Source organism: Thunnus albacares, chromosome 9 (genome assembly GCF_914725855.1).
Source record: "Thunnus albacares chromosome 9, fThuAlb1.1, whole genome shotgun sequence".
Classification (NCBI taxonomy): Eukaryota; Metazoa; Chordata; class Actinopteri; order Scombriformes; family Scombridae; genus Thunnus; species Thunnus albacares.
Genome location: NC_058114.1, coordinates 18,367,078 through 18,386,841, shown reverse-complemented (window position 1 = coordinate 18,386,841; position 19,764 = coordinate 18,367,078). Strand labels below are relative to the sequence as shown.

Sequence of the window (19,764 nt, the reverse complement as noted above, 5' to 3'; positions counted from 1 at the left end):
AAATCTCCCAGCACAATCAAAGGATGAAGCTCTGGGTCATTGGCACCACAGCACTGATACCACCATACCTGCCATCCATGGAGGTCGTCTCCCACGGCCACTCACCAGTTTAATAGCATTCAGGTTTGTGGGAATGCCAATAATTATGTATCTCTTGGTCATACTCACGTTAAACCTTAAAAGGACAGTTTAGCCAAAAGCAAAGCAAGTAAAATGTACAACATATCAGGCAGTAGGTAGCAGTAACTCAAATCTTCTCCATGTAAAAATAAAAGACATCACAAAAACACTGCTATTTTTGTTCATTTTATTAAAACATTTTAATTTATAATATATGACAAATATTTAGGCTAGCCTATGTTTTTTTGTTTCATTATCAAACCATAAAACGGTTACCTACTGTCCAGCACAACTGAATTACAACAACTGTATCAAGAGTATTACATTTAACTCAAAACAAAAAAGGGGAGTTGGTACATGAAAAATCAACATTAATTTTTTTAGATGCTGCAATTAAAAAAAACACTTTATCTGGACTTGAATAGTTAAAAATCAGGATGTACATGTGATTTTAGATGGTTTTGTTCCTAAAATATGCCACTGGCATTTCAGTGTCAACAGACCCATCACTGTGGTTTTCCAATTAAGTGATGACTAACTCAATATAATACCAGTCAAGTATCACAATACCATTTACTAGTATGGTGAAGAGTACACACAACTACATGCTGATTAATAGTGATGCAGTTGTTGAGCAGTAGTATTTAAGATGTTTTACTGATATTCTGTATTATGTTCTTTAAAATTAGTACACAAGGAGATTTTATTTTTTACATTTCAATAGCTCAAGCATGTTTGCCATGTGTGGACCATAAAGTGTGATATATACAATACAGTACTATGATACTTAAAATTGCTGGTATTACAAATATTGTTGGGGCCTTACGACAAAGATAGTTTTGAAGTTTTGTGCAACCCTTGGCATGGGAACAAGAATCATGTTTGTATTTTGGCACAGGTAATATCCTACTCTAACAGGGAGTGCAGCTTTACAATCGAGCAATACGTAAACAACATGTTGCATTTTTTTTTCCTGTGTGTGTGTTGTGTATCCCTCCCTTAGGAATGCCAAGCATACTGCTATTTTCTTCCCTCTGTTGACCATACTGTGAGGGATGAAGATTTACAAAAGGAGTGAGGGACAACGGGGAAAGTTTCCAGAACATGGAAGGGCATCAGTAGTCATAAGCTGCAAGAAAGAAACAAAAGAGCTGTTATCCACATCTACCACTCAGCCTGAGGTCACAAGGAAGAGGAGCATGCGATCCACTTCATAGAAAGAGGTTGAAATCCAGATAGGAGGTATCATGCAGGCATGCAGTCACACCAAGGTGGTCTTACTTTCTATTGTGAGGATGCAGGTACTTGCTGCTGTGCCTCTGCTGTTCACAGCCTTGCACATGTACTCTCCTTCATCCTCTGGGAAGGTCTCCGGCAGGTAGAGGCAGTACGTCTCTCCTCTCTCTATATACTGATAGTCCTCACAGTCCTGGAGCATCTCTCCCTCAAACCACCAGGTCACCTCCGGCTTGGGCTCCCCAGTGATCTTAACGGTGAACCGAACTGGCTCCGTGTCTACCACTGATTGATTTTTAAGAGGTTTTTTAAACCATGGAGCACCCGATCTGGCATGATCCTCCTCATCCTCATAGGCCGCAGAGCCGTTGATGATGCTTCCCTCCTCCTCACCATCATCTTCCTTTTTCTGCAAACAGATGACAAAAAGAATCGCCCAATGTTGCAACCCGCGCTGAGCTGTCATGCATAAGAACGCATATATGGTCATGAGCACGGAAGATTTACTTTTTGCAGTGCAGCATCAATCTCTTGCTGTTCAAACTGCATTCTCTGCAGCTTCTGCTCCTCTATCCTCCTCCTCTCCTCCTCCTCTCGGGCTTTGGCCATTTGTTCAAATCGGGCTCTCATATCAACCTTCTGTTTGAATGGTGACTCCTCAGCCCTCACTGGTGTCGTTTCACCTTCCTCATCCTCCTGAAAAGCAAATCTCAATATGTGACACTTAGATAATACTCCAATGGACAAAAAAGGAAGAGGGAGACGAGGCTGTTACAAAATGTGCTTCATGAGCCATATTTCTCTGAAATGTATTCACACATGTAATTTAGTTTAAGTAAAATGCAATCAACTTAATTGGAGTGATATTGAGATAATGCGTCTCGAGAAGCTTATAAATTAAGTTTGCAGGTTCCAACAGAAGGTGTTAGTTAATTCATGTCCACACATGAGGGTATTCTTACCCCCTGGCACCGCTCAGCTTCTCTCTCTTTAATTTCATCATCAATGGCCTTTCTCCGTGCTCTCTCCATCTCAATCTTTTTCTGAATTTCCTCTTCAGTCAGCTGCTTGATTTTCTCAAACTTGGACTTGAGGTCCTTGGCCTGGATGGAGCCAGTCCTCTTGAGTTTAGTCAGCTCTTCATACTCTGCGCTCACAACATCCGAGCTTTCATTCACTTCATCCTGTGAAATAGAGGGCAATTATGCTTGTTATAGCTGTAAGTACTCCGGAGATGATGTGCAATGTAAAGAATGCAAAAAGCGTGTTTGCAGACACTCAAGTAAAACAAGAACTGAATCACTGCTTGAAGAAATTATACTGAATCAAAGCCTTATGTTTGTGATATGTGTCCACATGCAGTATATTCTTGATACTATGTTTGAGACCGACCTCGCCCATCTCTTGTCTGAGTTGTTCAAACTCCTGCTTCTCCTGCTCCATTTTCATTTTGCGCTCCTCCGCCTTGCGTCTCCTTTCAGCCTCCTCCTTCTGTTTCAGCAGCTCCTCAAAGTTGATCTCCAGTTTTCCCGGGTTCAGTGCTTCCTGAGATTCAGTCTTCACCAACTCTCCCTCCTCATCTAGTGCCTACACATACAAATACACACAATAGCAGAGTGAACTAACTGGCTGCATCAAGTATTACATCAGTGTTGTATTACAATTTAAATCTGGCTGAACAAAACAATGCAAGGCCAACTACTTACCTGACATTTAACAACCTCATAAAACCAGCACAAAAATAAGCAGGAGCAATTCTTATTGTTGCCCACAGCATTTTAAGACAGCATGCCACACCGTTATCCTCATACCTTTGTGTTTACAGTAAATACATTCATAGTAACAACTGTTGTTTCCTCTTATTATACTGTAAATAATATACATTTGAAATTGAAAATATCTTACTGTTTCATCTCCATATGCAGAGTTTTCCTGATCCAGACCAGGGCTCTTAAAGAAATAATTTGGACAAGGGAACAGCAATGCAGGTGTACCATTTAAGCCAATCAGAATGATATACAATACATCAACAATCCACATCCAATTAGAATCCAATTATTGATAACATTCAGATACAATCAGTGTGAAAAGTGGAGAACAGGCGTTTAGTTTGATGTAGCCAAAATTATTTCGGTCATGACTGATATTTATTAGAATGATTTTATCATAGCCATAATGTTAAAAAATATAAATAAAGAGTACATATTTATTCTTTGTATGTGTCTATGCGTGTTTGGGCAATTTAAACATTTTCTTAAAAAGCGGGTTTCTCTCTGTTTTTTTCAAGAGAAAGCTCAGCAGCAGCAAATTAAGTCAAAGCCTGAAAACAACAATAATAGCAGTCTTAGTGTGTTAGTGATCAGCCAAAAGCATCAACCATGTATAGTTTTTGGTCGCTGAGTCATGTAGACATACCATGCTCTTGCGGGCCTCAGCAAAGAGCCTCTTCTCCTCTTCCAGTCTCTTCTTGGCCTCCTCCTCTGCCTTCTTCTGCTCCTCCTCTCTTCTCTGGCGTTCCAGCTCCTCAAAACTGGCACACAGCTTTCCAGGCTTACTGCCCTCCAAGTTCAGCAAGGCCATCAGAGCCTCGTCATCCTCTTCCACAAGCTGGGCAAGAACACATCAAGGTAGGCTTTGAATACTGCAGATAAGAGGTGTGATCATCTATTGACAGTTTTAAATGAGACTCCACTTATTTGTGGGACACAGTTTGTAGGACAAGGAATTCTAGTTCAGGTGAAAGCTATGCTAAAGCTTTCTGGTGAGTTAAATGAAAAGACAGATACCAATCTCATATCTGTCTAGTAATCATGAAGCTACAGCCAGAAGCCGATCAACTTAGCTCAGCACAAAGACTGAAAACAGGGAAACAGCTAGCCTGGCTCCATCCAAAAGTCATAAAATCCTACCAGCACCTAATAAACTCACTAATTGACGTCATCTCATTTGTTTGATCCAAAAAAAAAACGAAGTGTAAAAAAAAAAATTTTTTTAATGCCATTTTACGAGGTGCTGTGAGCTAAATTTTTCTTGGCTCCAGTGTTGCCAGATGGGACTGACAAAAAGTCTTCCAATCACAACGAGCCCAATCATCATAAAAGTAGCCGAATATTTAATGAAAAATGTATGACTCAAAAAGTAGTTCAAATTATCGAAACCCACCGAAAAACATTTTTACCCACCAAATTAAATATAAAGTAGCACCATTGGGTAGAAAACTGGCAACACCACTTGGCTCTGAGCAGTTGTGAGGCAACCAGCAACAACTTCAGGAAGTTACTGCTCCCAGCCAAGAAATGGTCTGACACATAACCCACTATAAAAGAGCAAATTGTCATTTTTACACTGTGGTTTTTGTACAAATAAAACAAAACAAGATATGTGTTAATTGGTGAGGTTTAGAGGTGGCGATAGGTAGATTCTGTTATCTTCAAACAGAGCCAGACATGGCTCTTTCCCCCTTTTCCAGTTTTTGTGCTAAGCTAAGCTAACCAGCTGCTGGCTGAAGTGTTATATTTGACGGGCAGATATAAGAATGATAGCAATCACATATCAGATCAAAGACATGAAAACTACAATGATATTACCGTAAAATATTTTTGCAAACTAAGATGTTTACATTACAAGAGAATTTTCATAATCTAAGAGGGCTTTGTAAGATCTGTTGAATTTTGTAATTATTTATGGGATGCATATTGACCATGCTCTTCCTGGCTTCAGCAAAAGCTCTTCTCTCCTCCTGCATCCGTCTCTTGGCCTCCCCCTCTGCTTTCTTGCGCTCGTCTTCTACCCTTTGCCTCTCCAGCTCTTCAAAACTCAACCTCAGTTTTCCAGGTCGGAACTCCTCCTTGTCTTCCTGAGCCGGCTGAGTGTCTTCCTCATCATCTCCCTGACAAAACACAAACATACCATTCTGTCAGCTCAAACATCAAACTTCACTACACAGCAATTGTATATTTGGAAGTTTATGAAGTATAAATGGGATTAAAGACATTCTTGAGGATGAAGATGTCTACCAAACTGCTACACAGCACTTGTTGGAAAATAATTAATTGAAAACTTTCCATAAAGTTTTTGAAATAAATTGTTTGTTTTGAAGCTTTTTATTACCATTCCCAGCCTGGCCTCCTCAAAAGCTTTCTTCTCGTCTAACAGGCGACGTTTGGCTTCCTCCTCAGCCTGCTTCTTTTTCTGCTCCTGCCTTTCCTTCTCCAGCTCCTCAAATGTCATCTTCAGCTTTCCAGGAGTTACCTGCACTTTCTCTGACACCTTCTCTTCTTCATCCTAAAGACGAATGAATGTGAGAATGCAGGAGACATCTTTAGTCTAGGATCCACAAACACTAAAGTGGTTGTAAAAGACAATCCCAGAACAACATCATTCATCACTTATTTATGCTGAAGTGAACAAAAATGTATTGATATTTATTTCTCTATATTCCTACCTCTGGAACAATAGAGCGTCGCTTGGCCTCCCTGAAGGAGCGTCTGTTTTCATCGTATCGTCTCTTCTTTTCCTCCTCAGCCTTCTTCTGCAATTCCTCCTCTCGATTCTTCTCCATGTCCTCAAAGTTCATCTTGATTTTGCCCGGAGGTCGAGATGACTTTGCTGGAACCACCCGTACCAGGATTGTGTCATCTCCTTCCTTCAAGGTAATTGAAAGATAAAGTGAAAGATCCCCTCTAGACGTGTTTTAAGATGTATATAAAATACTCTACTGTGAAAAATAATTTATGTCTAATATGTTTTTTCCCACAAAAAAAGTTTGATTATCTCGTTAAAAACCTTAAAATGACACCTTCTCCTTTTCCCTCATTAAAAATTCAACAATACGCCGAAAACACAAATATTGTTCATTTCAAAAGTTTAACTGCTGGTTACAAGATGTCTCCTACTTCACTGTAAAGTCCATTCACAGTGTTTGAGTGCTGGATGTTTCAAGTTTCTATGTCACACTTGTGTAAGTTGAATACTGGCTTATAATTGGCTCCAAACTAGTTGTGATGTCACAAATCCTGTTTGAAGGAACACGCCATAAACTCAAGACTTTTGGTGAGCGCAGTGAAACTTTCCCTCTTCTATTGTCAAACTCTGCACATACATCATACAGCATAGTGAAGCTCAAACATTTAAATAGCAGTAAGGAAAACACATTTTTGAGTGGAGGGGGCCTTTAAATTATCCAAGGCAACACATAAGGCACAGGATAAGAAATTCATAGACTTAAAGACTAGATACTTAAAATTAATTCTTGTTTCTAAGTTTTGTGCAAGAGCTCTTATAGACAAACTGTTCAGCATTGAAAACAAATTTAGGTCACTCACAGTGCTTACCCACATACACACACACACACACACACACTGGGGATAAGAGTGTGTGGGTGGGTAGGGGGCAACTCTATTGGCATAGTGTCACCATTTGCAGTAGGTCAGTATGGGTGTCAGTCTGAGATAGCGGAGTCTAATTCGGTCACAGTAAGGGGGTCTAGAGCTAATTTAGTCACTGGGAGGTGTGGGAAACAGTTGCCAGTCATATGCTGTCTACACCTGGCAGCTCTGTAAGAGTGCTGTTCCAGTTGTTTCTAGATCATCAAGTCAGTGCTTCCATACATTTAAACAGGACATAAAGAAAACAGTGATAGGGAAAGCTAAAAAAAACAACAACAGGTGTTTGTCCCACTGCACATAACAGTAATAACATAAATATACATAAAAGCACTCCAGTTACTGTGTCATCTGATTTTGGGCACCGTTCAGAAGAAATTAGGTTGTGAGGTAATGGTGTTACTGATCCCCCCCAAAAATACAGAGGACATGGCAGCAGTGTCCTTAATGGTAGCTACTGCCCCAATCATGACTGATGATGATAAAGGCAGAGTTGTAAAGAAGAAAAAAGCGAAAAAAGGAAAAGGCTGAATAAAATCAGTACCCTTATAACAGTGTCTTGTTAAAGATTTCCATACGGTTGTTGAACAGTTACACCACTGTCAATGACAATCATGACTGCTCTCTCTTAACAAGAGCAGAATTAGGGCAAAGACGTAGCAGGTAATTGCCTGTAATCGCCTATCTGGCACAGGAATACTTACGTAACCATTCCCAAGTACAACACTGACGGTATAATAAGCCTAAAACCTCTGTTCACGTTGTTCTATCTATACTGTACTGATGACTCTTTGGAAATATTTATTTGCTTTACATTACATCATTTTCCAAACTGCCATAAGTCTTACACAGTGAGATGAAATGGAAGCGACCCATTTACCATGAGTTCACAAACTGATCATGTCAACAATGCTACTGGTGGATTCAGACATAATCAGGCCTCTAACAACTGTTTGGATCTCAAACGCCACTTAAAATAACTCATCTGAGTGGCAGCTGAGGATTACCTGAATGATTACAGATACATGTAAGCCATTGTCGTCAGAAAGGCAGAGCGATGAGACCCTGTGCAAAGGAATTCACCCCATGTTTACTTACCTCAGCTGCTTTCTTAGCCAATTCTTTCTTAATTTTGTCTTTTTCCATCTTGTCCTGGGCCTCCCTCTTCTTCCTCTCGCTTTCCATCCTCTTCCTTTCCACCTCTTGTCTTTGTTTTTCCATTTCTGCAAACTTCCCCTTCACACTACCTGAGGATTCCACAGAGCACAGAATGAGCCGTCAGCACTGGTTGTGTTCCTCTTCCTCCCATATCCCTTGTTGAATATCCATCCTATCCTTAGCAACCGAGTGTGTCTTACCTGTGATTTTGGGGACGTAGGATTTTTCTACTTTCGCTGGCTTCACATCTTCTTCCTCATCACTGGAAGCGAGAAGTTCTTTTATCTGTTGCGGATCAGATGAAGAGTATGGTGAGGTTACGGTTTAGCTGGGATCATCTCCTCTACCACTCAGGAGCCATGCTGGTCCCAGCAAGAACAAGAGCTTAATCCCTGCTAATAGCTGGGTCATGTGACCTGCAGGTAGGTTTCTGATTGGGCCATGGTGTTATTGCACACACAGGAGATGAGCGTAGGTGACCGAGCCTGGGCCAGCTATATGGCACGCCTGTACACTTGGAGGTTGTTCTGTCTGAGTATCACTGATAATCCACTCACATATTACCGTATCACTGCATTTGTTTCACCACAGCTGATCTCGAAGCAGAGCTTGTCTTAACCCTTGAATTCTTGATCTCTGACATTCATCTTTAACTTTAGATTCAAGTCAGAAATATTTCTTCCACACTGTATGTCAGTATTATACTGTATATGTATATTCTCTATCTGTTTCTTCTAGTGCTTCAGTGGCGCTATGATGAAATATTAACATCCAAGACTCCATTTTTTCTTGGTAACCATTAGATAAAGTTTAAAAAATGTAGAAGTAATTTGTCTCATTTTTATATGTTTTTATAATTAGTTGACTAAACAATTAGTCCATAAAATGGCAGAAAATGGTAAGAAATTTCCCAAGATAACGTGTTCACATGTCTTAATCTGTTCTAGTACAGTCCAAAACACAAAGGTTCAGTTTACTATGATATGAAATAGAAAAGAGCAGCAAACCTATTTTGAGAAGCTGGAACCAGATAATGTTTGGTGTTTTTCCTTGAAAAATTACTCTATTATAAACATTGTTAAAGATTAATTTTCTGTCAGTCAATTAATTGATTAATCGGCTACTTTTGTCCTTGTAAATTTTGGCGTGGCATCGGAAAAATTAGGGATCTGCATTACAATTAAAAATAAAGTTCAGTAAGCTGAACAATGCTTGCACAACATGCATTTGGATTGATTGATCCACTAAAGGGCCGGTGGGATTTGAAGAAATCAGCCGTACAGCAGTCCTAAGGAGTTCCTTGCATATATCAGTGAGGTTAGAATTACCATCTTTTAAAAAATGACCATCTTTTTACATCAAGCACAAACCAAAGTTGGCATGAAATAATAAAAATTAATAAGTTAATTGTGTGGTGGATGTTGCACTGCGGTGTATAGAAGACAGTGAATTCTCACTCAAACTGGCAGCTTCGTCACCCCGTCATGCCTCATCATGCCATGCAGGTCACGGTTGGAGGTTAGTGGGGTTAGCTGTCTTTGACCTGCTGCTTCCTGCGATTCCACTCTCTCTCCTTGATGTATTGCTCCCTCCTCTTTTCCTGCTCCTCCTTGTTCCTCTGCCGGCTGCGCTCATCCCTGGCCTTCTGCATGGCCTCAAACTTGCCCGTCACGTCCCCCTTCCCTTTGTTCACACTGGGCACATAGCTTCTGGCCACCGGCTTTCTGGATCTGAGGAGTTTCTGTGGTTAAACAAGCAAAAGAATGTTAAGAGAAAGTTATTTTATGTAGCAAGGGGAAGCTGTGGGGGGCATTATTAAAAATATAAAGATAAAAGAAATATTGTTTGATTGTATTATTCTTGTCTCACCTCTTTTTTAAGCTCCAATTCAGAAATACTCGGGTCATCATTAGTGTCAGGTTGTGCATTCTCCTTGTCCTCTGTGTCCTTTCCTACACCATTAACAGCTGCTGATTTTTCATTTTCATCATCATTGGCTGTGTCATCTTCTTTGTGTTCCACACCGTTCATGTATGTCTTGTCAGCCTCGTTGCTTGCTTCATCAGTCTTCTGGCAAGGCTTTTTGTCTTCTGTGTGTGATGTCTTCTCACTTTCCTCCTCAGCTGCAACCTTTTCATTGTCTGCCACATCCTCTTTCTCATGTGTCACATCAACGTCCTTGTTTTCTGTGTCACTCATGTTGTGTTCATTTTCATTTTCTACCTCATCCACGTCGTGGGCGACTGCAGCCACAACCTGCGCCACCTCAGTCATGTTTGTACCACAATGACAAGTTGACAAACAGGCTCTGTTTAAATGTTACCTGCAAAGCAAAGGAGGAGGGTTTGAATGTTGTTGTCTTGTTACATTATGCTCTGCTCTACACACAACAAAAATTAAGTATGCAACAGAAAATTGACCATATTACATAATTTGTCACTCTCATTGAATTGAATTGAGTCAGATATATTCCTTTTTAAATACAGCATCTACAATCTTGCAAATGGCTATCAAGCAATTCATGGATTCACATTGCAAAAAACAAAAGGAAAAGATGTTGCAAATGAATATATTTGTAAAATAAATTGACTTATACAGTATATAGTAAGATGTGTTTATTACAGTACTCCTGCTTGTGTGTTCGTGCACTCTTGAAATAATCAAGATGGCAGACAAGATTCATTTCTTTCAGCAATATTTTGAACAATTTATCAATTAAATTGTTCAATTATAAGGTCTTTTGATGATCCATGTCAAATACAAATTATTCGCTCATTATTATTTATATATTTATTTGCTTTAAAAATTGAGTGTTATATTTTTCTGTCCAATGAAATATACAATAACAGTTTGCTGCCATTTGATAGTCTCATTTTTTTCTTTAAGCTCTACATTTTCCTCATCTGGAAGTGAGATTTATATGTGTGACAGACACTTCTTGACTACAAAGTTAGGGCAAAGAGAGCTGCTCCATTTCAAAGTATGTTGAGAAAGAGTGCAATGGGAGCTTGCTATTTATAGCCCACTTGTGGGTCTAGGACATGTGATCATGGCTATTTCTGATGAGTGATAGGCAGTTGGACAGAGCTCAAGTTGGCAGCCGCATGTCGCCCCACAGACCCTTGACAAAATGGCCAGACTGAGAGCGAGACAACTGGATGAATGAGGGCTGTTTGGATTGTTAGTCATCCAACACTAAAACTGTTGCTGTTTATCATTGTCCTCAAATACCTTTTCAGTTCAGGTATGAAAATCCTAGTGTGACGTGATGCTGCTAAACAGGAGCTTGGCCATTTCACTATGGAAATGTTGAATTACGTCCAACAGCCAACAGTCGCTTGTATTATTGCCAAAAAAACATCCATAATCACAGTGAAGTGTGACCACTGTAGGCTTCGCAGGTGTGGTCATCTTAAAATCTTCACTCCTTTGAGATTCAAAAGTGTTCTCAACAGCTTTACAACACGTTTAAGTTGTTTTATATTCTAATTTAGTACAGTTTGAGGGAGTCCATGTGCGCAGTAATGTAAATACACATGACTTGCAGTTTTTGGAAGCAGAATAAAATAATAATAAATAAATAAAACTGCTCATTTGTAAGTAACGTAAGCCTGATTGAATCTGATAATCATGATTCTGCTTGATATTCAACTACAAAGGCTTGTTTATTGGTAAAGATCATTTTGATTCCCCTCATCTCTCATCCTCAAATAACCGGGATGTCAGGAGATTTACAGCTCCATTTTAATTAAGTGACACTGCTACTTCTTTTGTGCATTGATAAACCCGATATTCTGACTCAAAATATACAACTAAATGATCTTTAATAATAAGGTTTTAGTGCTTTGAAGTTTATTAACTTCATATTTGGGCTGATTATGAAAACAGTAGCTACTATATCAAAAAATAACTTAGTTTGTTGGTTATAAAGAGAATCAACATCTCTCTTAAACATCTTCTGAAGTTTGAATCAGGTGAAGGTTAACACTGAATTAACACTGAAAAAAGCTTTTCCAGTTACAGGGAACATTTTAGGTTGGTGATGTCCTATTTCTGTACACAGCTGGCACAATATATCATGACAGTGTGTGTCAGAAAAACTAAGAGTTTGGCACATGTAGCCTACAGATAATTAATGTGCTAATTCATCATTATAACGTCTACAGAATATACTAACCAATTGAAATTATATTGTTTCTGTTTCTTTAAGCTTGCACATACTGTGGACCAGTGACAATAAATTGTAACTAATAACTTGACAAGCACTTTGAGACAGCCTACCTGATGTACACGTCTGTCTAAATTAATAAATATGATGTTTAAGGCAACTTTTGAATAAAGTCAAGTATCTTTGACCTTGCTACATAATGGTGAACAGACTACTTTACGGTTTTACAGACCTATTTTTGCTAAATAATCTATAAAATAGAAGTTTTACCTTTTTAGTGTGCTGTCGTCCTCCTGGTTTTGATTTTTTTTTTAAATCCTTTGGGTAGATATAAACCAGAAGGAGTGAAATTCAAGTGAAGTGGGACAATCCAAGATGCGACCACTCGGTGCACTAGTCGACTGGTTGCTGGTTATGTGCCGGTGTGCCGTTTCCTTAAAAGTACCGTTACTTTCTAGCGGATACTGCATTCCGCGCGCGCCTGCCACAGGTTCAGCTGTTGCCTCGCACGCGTGCGCGCGCACCCACACACTCTCATCCTGATCATCTGCAGTCGCAGCTGCAAAAATAAATGTTAGGAAATTATCCAGACAAATATGTTGTATTATTGTGTTGTCAGTGGTCAGTTTCTATTTGATAGTGATTTTTTATCCTACACATTCACCCTATTTATTTCTCAGGTAATTGACCAATGAGGTTATAATGACCTTAGTGCATATTTTCATATTCTATGGCACCATTTTACTGTATAATGTCCTCAACAGTCATGATGCAGAGTCTGAGGGTGTGTCTGCAGCTGTGAAGTTTAAGTTTAGATTAATAATCTATGGATGTGGATATATAGGTGTGTATATACTGTATATTCATTGGTGAGTTTACAGTGTGACCATGATCTCTCCCATGGTATCACTGTGAAATACCTATAAGAACATGTGTGTGTTTATGCATATTCTCTATAATTTAGGGCAATAGTTTTGTACAGAAACAGGTGTCATTAAAATAAGCTACCTAATGATTGATAAGATAAGATGGACTCTTTACATATCTAACTTTTGTGTCTGTTTTCCTATCTTAAACATATCTGCTCTTGCCTCTTTGTTCTAGTTTTGGTCCCTCATCTAAAATTTTGTTTAATGAATGATGTTTGATAGCATAATCCCTAATCCACCATTTTACTCTTTCAATTTCACAGAGGATAGAGGATAAAAGTAAACAAATTGTCCATCACAAGATAGACTTTGTGAGAAGTTCTGTTTAGGAGGACAGCAAGCTTCTGGAAAACCTTTGAATGCAGACAGACATTATCTGCTTGTTGGCCTGTTAGAGCCAGAATTCCTGACTTATCAGTTAAGAGGGACACCAGCGTGTCCTTTGTTTTTCCCGCCTGACCTAGATATTACTGTATTTCTGCTATGCGATGACGGTTGGACCTCATATCGTCATGCCAAGAGCCTCAAAAAAAGAAAGAAAGAAAAAATAAAAGAAAGCATTTGGTTACATCTAGTCAGAATCCATATTTCAGACATTGAACATTTGACACATATAAGCCTACAGTAACATACCTATCATAGTGTGGATACACTATCCAATGGGTGAGTCTTCCTTTAAACTCAAATGAGAAAGTGGTTCTCTCACTGTGGATGGATGTAAATAGAAACCCTGACAAATTTTGTCTGCTCCAATGGCTCCATGCACAGCTGCTGACTCAGTGACCAAGCAGGCCTCTGGCAGACAATCTAGCCAGTAAAATCCCCATTTAAGTATTCTAGGAATTTTTGAGAGGTGGCACATAAAACCCTTAATTGATCTTACTATTTGATATTTTTTGGCACTGCTTAAATTATCACATCATACAAACCTTGGTTGGCACACTGTAATACAAGAATCACATAAAAATGACCGTATGAAATGACAAGAGTAAATGCCAGGGTAAACAGTAAAAATTACATAATTTCAGCAATCACTCATTGTGATAACTCATTGAGTTAGAGGCGTTGAGGCTTGGGGAAACCCCCGACAAAGGGCCAAAGCTGTAGCTAATACTGTACTTAGAGGTGAAATCTGAGTCAGGATACACATCAGTGGGAGGAAAAGAAATTCTTCTTGATGAAACAACATAAAGGAACAACTGGAAGGTTGTTGCTTCCTAAGAGAGGGCAGTTTTATTAAACCATAGAGTAGAAACTGAACATAAGTGTTGTTGAAATGTAATATATAGACTAATAGTCAATGTACCTCAAGTTCAGTGCACTGCCTCCAAGCAAGCAAGGAGTTTTCTCTCACCTTTATGTTTTTGTCCCTGGGCCTTGTATTCCCAATGTATCTGACACAGATAATTAGATTTTTTTGGTGACAAATTGTATCTAAATGTGGGCAAACATAAATTCAGCCTTTTCAAAGTTACATTTGAACATTACAAAAAAATTAATGTTGCAAGAAATGGCACAAGCTTTGTCATTACAGATAATTTGTAGTTGCTCTTTTCACCCTGTCATTTATTCACTTCCTGCTCAGATTAAGGGGTGTGTAGGGTGGGGATCTGTTCTGTGAACTCTCAGGGCAGAGGGGCACCATCCTCCTCTGTTCTGAGTCCTGCAGGGCATCAGGGACAACAAGGGGGCTGCTTTAAATAGCACCACAGCTGTGGAAACTTATCAAGACTGTAAGGACAGCTAACCTGAGTCAGACTGGGCCCTAGCCTCAGCTGCTGCAGTGCAGCCCTGACACCCCTGTGAATATATTTGTAGTGGTACAGCCCATACCCCCACTGCTGAAGCCCCTGTAAACTGGCTCAGCAGGTCATACTGTGTGTGTTGGTGAATGGACACACCAGCGCCAGCTTTTCACACCTCTACTGAACCAGTTCCAGTTCATATCAATAGATATATAGACAGCAAAAGCTCAGCAAACACTGTTTAGTCCTGAGCAATGTAATAAACTTAAACAGACCTTAATCTTATCTTGAAATCTGGAGATGCAACGTTTTGACTGGACATCAGCAATAGAGTCCTTATGTACTTCTGTAGGTCACAGATTCACATAGTCTGCTTTTTGTACGATTCAGTGCCTCACAAATTATTGTATGCTGTTTTTTGCCTGTGTAACCTATTGTGGTTCAAGTACTGATGACCTGAGCTCACTCGCCTTTTTCAAATTAAAACAAATTCTGCCACTGTTGGTCATGCAACCATTAAAATGACTATAAGTAAAGTGAATCATCTGATAAATAGTGTCTAACTATAATGATGCTAACACATACAGTATAATTCATCCTGCATAAGAAGGATACATGCACAAAATGCATGAACTTATGACACTGTATGGCACTTTGGGGGAAAAAAGTTTCTATCAAAAGGCAAAGCTATTGTTCATGTTACTAAAAGTGCAATGTCTGCATTGCATTTCCTAGAAAATAGAAGAATGCCACTGAGATGCAGAATGGTGTGCTATTCCTGGACAGCAGTCAGTTTGGACAGACAACAGCACTGGCATGTAAGATGATCTGAAGTCTGAAGAGTTTTCAAGACTCTCTGTTGTGTTCTTGCTGAAGGCTCAAATGTGCTAACCAGACTAGCAGCCTAAAGGTGATGAACTCAAACAGCCATTGTCTTTTGCCTTAGCATCTGCCCAGTTATACAGGTTAACCAAGGTGAAATGTGGTGCTGCTGAAGGGACATAGCAGCCACATGTTTGTGCTTTTTGAGAAGATAAGCAAATTATGTTTTAGCTCTGATTTATTCTATGTCTCTGAAATCTGAATAAAAACTACCCTTCCTTGTGAACAAATTAATGCAGAGATACTGTAGTATTTATTCTTTTGAGGTTCACTTTTTAGCTGTTTCTCTCTTGAACTACACAAGTAGTAAGTAATGTCATAATTTACCAGCTGTGACTGCTGAGTGCTCAGCTGTCATGAGAAGGAAAAGCAGCTCCACCACAGAACAGGTGTCGCCTGCAGACAGAGCAGGCCGAACTCTTAAAGGCACAATGTAAGCCTTTTGAGACAAAAGACAGAGGAGCTTTTGTACAGTACATAAAAGTAATTTAATTCTGTATTGTCTGGAAAATTACAAAATTGGATGAATATGATTAAAAAACATTTGGCTACCATGGTCACAGAACTCTTTTTAAACATAAATATTTGGTCCATAGATGTGGTCCAATAGCCCAAAGTCAAAATGTGCTGTTTCCTTCCGCTGTGTTGTTTTTGTTATTCAAAAACCTAGAGGCAGCCTGTCAGCTGATAGACATTTTTGACAACCCACAGAAAGACAGTAAACAGTGTGTTTGTCTATGACTGACCACAGTCCCTTAACAACACCAACTACTGTGGTATCAATGATTCCTGTATAATTTGCACCAGTAAACAGTTGATGCTCTGGCTTTGCAAATATAGACATTCATTACACCTTAATCTGCAGAAGCCATGACGGAAGATGGGTTTTGTGTCCTCAACTAAAAAACAATTGAACCATGATGTTCATTTTCTTTTGCGACACACCATGACCATCCAGGTTCCTGCCTGTTATAGCTTCTGAAGTTTACAGTGAGTGCTTGTGCAGAATTCAAGGATCTCTCACTGCCCCCTAGTGAAAACAGCTAGACAAATGCAGCCAACACAAATCTCAGTTTTGCTACTATAGTTTCTAAATGTAAATGTCTTTACTAACAACAACATGTGAGACAGTAAATGTACCATTAGTACTTTCCACATTCTAAATAGTGCTCAAGTATAGTATCAAGTATTCATCACACAAACACCCATGTTTCCACCTACATTTTTATGCATATTTACAGTGTAAATGTCAGTTCTGCGTGCCAGAGCCAATGATGATGTCATGCAATATGAATTTAGATCAGATGACTGATCTCTTCTGTTGCTTATGCAGACGCATGTGAAATTTAGCATATATAGTGTTGGGGCAACATGAAGCAAGAGCTGGATGGGCCTTTTGTAGGAGGCTTTTCGGATTAGGAAACTGCACTTGGCTCAGTACCAGACTGTATAGGTTCCTGCACCTGGAACAATTTATAGAAGAACTTGAAATTGTCAGAGTTGATTACTGTTGGTGTATTCAGTTTTAAAGCATCTGGAAATATACTTGTGGACAATGTGTTTGCTTCTAAGTTTATTGTCCTCTTACATTACTTTAGATATTTTTGGAAACTCATGCCTGTTTGTTGCATCCTAACTGAATATTTTATATATTTCTGTAGCACATGAAAGTTGTTTTTTAGCCTGTTTATGTTGTTTGTATGTATAATATTTATGGTACCCTTTTGGCCATGTCTCTCTTGAAAATGAGGTTTTGATCTCAATGAGACCTTCAATGTACTTGGTTAAATAAAAAGAAATTAAATGAGTTGTGTCCCTTTTCTCAGCTGAATATTGTTTATGTTGTACCCTCCCGATAATTATATGTTGAATGTGTAATGAGTAAAATAGTTTCTCATTAATGATGTTTTCTAGTGTCTTTTGGGGGTAGGCCTACTAACAATACATAACATTCTTAGTTTAATGGTAAAGGGATGAAAAGATTTAAGGGTGTCAGTTGTTTGGATCACTCAGTATTCATTATATGAACAAATGAATGAATGAATGAATGAAAAGTTTTATTTCCCTGTCTGTCCACTTACATGACCCATCCCTCATGGAATAATGAAGGTTTTGAGGAGTAATTTTAAGGATGAAAGGATAAAAACTGAATGGACTTCTTTTAAAAAAATAACATATAACATAACAAGACAAACAACTGTACATGGAGTATAGAAAAAGTCAAGCCGAGAATTAAAAAAGAAAAAACAAACACAAACATAAATCTAAATGAATAAATGCATTTAGACCTGAAAAAATGATGCAGAGAATCTATTTACGAAACTATACAGTATAAATACAAATAATCTGAGAATCTTGTCCACAATGTGTCTTAAAAGAAGGGATGTCTTCAAAGGTTTTTTGTTTTCAGAGATTTTACAGACATGATTATAGACATTTCTATAATTTGGATTTCAATCCAAAGTTCAACACAAAATGTAGCCTATGTGTAGGTTGAGTGTGGAAACTGAACAAACCTGATTTGTGAGTGTGATGTTTGCTCAACAAACACATTCATTTTATTGAGTTTGTTCTTCAAAAATAAGGCCACACTTTCTATAATAAGGACCAAAATATTAACCAAATGTACTTCTTTCTCACAAACTAGCCAAACAAGCACTTAGGAAAGGAAACACAGACATCCATATTAAACTGTCAAAATCAGAAAGAGAGGGCATTGTGTTGGAAAATATCAATAAAGAGTGGCAACAGCAGTGGGATCAGGAGATAAGGGGAAGACAGGGGAGGAAACAGAAAAGAGGAAGTCATAATAACAAGATTAAGAATAGGACACAGCAATCTATACAGCACACTTAATATTATAGGAAAACATCCAACTGGTCTTTATGAACATTGTTAAATAGCAGAAAATGTGGATAATGAGATCATCAGCTGCAATAAATATAGAAAAGAGAAAAGACATCATGGAGGAAATGGAAAGATTATGGATAACAGGAGCAGGATTAAAGAACATACTGGAGTGTGGTGCTTGTGGACGGGATTAAATTTGCATCATAATAATTGCACAAACTCTCCTGAGAATCAAATCAAAAAATAAATTGAAAGTGAAAAAAGTTACCCCAAATGCAAAAATTTACAATAAAACTATTCAAAAGTGAAACAAAATATTCCATATTCTACACTTTTCTTTCACTGATCTGGATTTCTCTTTTTGCCGTCACTTTTTTCTGCTTAATTTTTCAGTTTCACTTTTGAACTTTTCAGTTTCAGTTTAGTGGTCTAGAAGTGCAACAAGTAGTACGCCTTATTTGACTTGTCCCTCCAAAAGTAACTGACTAATGGGGATGCAGCCCTGTAACATCTGCCCACATGAGACCTGAAACTGAAATATTCAGAACTGAAACTGAAAAATTAAGCAGTGAAACTGAAAAAAGTGACCTTGAAAGTTTGTAAATTTGCCTTTGATGTAATTTTTTTTTTTTTTTTTGCTTTTGCTTTTTTTTTTTAATGCTTGAGAGATTTTGTTCAATTATTATGACACAAATTTAACCCCATAGCAGTGGACAGGCCTTAGGGAAACAAGTGACAATCCGGACATTGTGGGAGTTAATTAACTCCAGATGATGGCAGTACTGAGACAATTGCTGTCAAACATCAGAGAAGAAGAAGAAGATACTCTTCCCCACAACTTTCTTTATTTACAACGAAGAGGTATAAACAAAAGTTGTCTTCCAAAAATAATAAAAAGCAACTTTGTACAAGCCAGAGGAGTCCTAAGTCCATTAATTTTGAGTCCTTCTAGAGTTCAAATAATATGTACTTCCTTTAAAATATTCAAAGTCTTTGTAGCTTTTTTGTTCTTCACAATTACGATTAAAGTGCCATAATGTTTGAGTTCAACAACAAACCAATGAAAGCAGGTTTGGAGCCAGATCATTTCAATTTGTGGATGTGGAATTTACCAAGAATGATCAGCAGCTGAATTATATAGACAATGTTACTATCCAACCCACTGAACACAAAATATAACATCAAATCAAATACATTAAGCCATTAGTACTCATTTTTATGTTTATAAAGTTTTGCATATCTGTCCAAAATAAATTCGAATGATCACAGTGAAATGTATACAAATATCATGA

At 38.4% G+C, this 19,764-nt stretch overlaps 1 protein-coding gene across 3 annotated transcripts; it reads right to left on the bottom strand.

Moving 5' to 3' along the window:
• Positions 1–376: 376 nt before the first annotated feature.
• Positions 377–12,504, bottom strand: nexn (nexilin (F actin binding protein)). 3 transcript variants are annotated; one of them, XM_044361718.1, is made up of 15 exons: positions 12,337–12,503; positions 9,768–10,221; positions 9,442–9,639; positions 8,099–8,183; positions 7,839–7,987; positions 5,801–6,001; positions 5,467–5,640; positions 5,057–5,245; positions 3,772–3,963; positions 3,262–3,306; positions 2,749–2,943; positions 2,319–2,540; positions 1,864–2,052; positions 1,402–1,765; positions 377–1,249 (listed from the first exon to the last, which is right to left on the bottom strand). In XM_044361718.1, exons 2-15 carry the CDS (start codon positions 10,170–10,172, stop codon positions 1,236–1,238), a joined length of 2,622 nt encoding a protein of 873 aa, XP_044217653.1. In that variant the 5' UTR covers positions 10,173–10,221; positions 12,337–12,503; the 3' UTR covers positions 377–1,235. The 3 variants fall into 3 exon arrangements, with proteins under 3 accessions (XP_044217653.1, XP_044217652.1, XP_044217654.1); XM_044361717.1 differs by lacking the exon at positions 377–1,249 and having other exon boundaries at positions 1,367–1,765; positions 12,337–12,504; XM_044361719.1 differs by lacking the exons at positions 377–1,249; positions 3,262–3,306 and having other exon boundaries at positions 1,367–1,765.
• Positions 12,505–19,764: the final 7,260 nt, after the last annotated feature.

Excerpts from the sequence above, each read along its gene's own strand:
- nexn (XM_044361717.1), bottom strand. The coding sequence starts at position 10,172 with ATGACTGAGGTGGCGCAGGTTGTGGCTGCAGTCGCCCACGACGTGGAT. Across the intron at positions 9,640-9,767 it reads AATTGGAGCTTAAAAAAGAG|AAACTCCTCAGATCCAGAAA; the intron begins GTGAGACAAGAA and ends GTTTAACCACAG. Across the intron at positions 7,988-8,098 it reads CTACGTCCCCAAAATCACAG|GTAGTGTGAAGGGGAAGTTT; the intron begins GTAAGACACACT and ends TGGAATCCTCAG.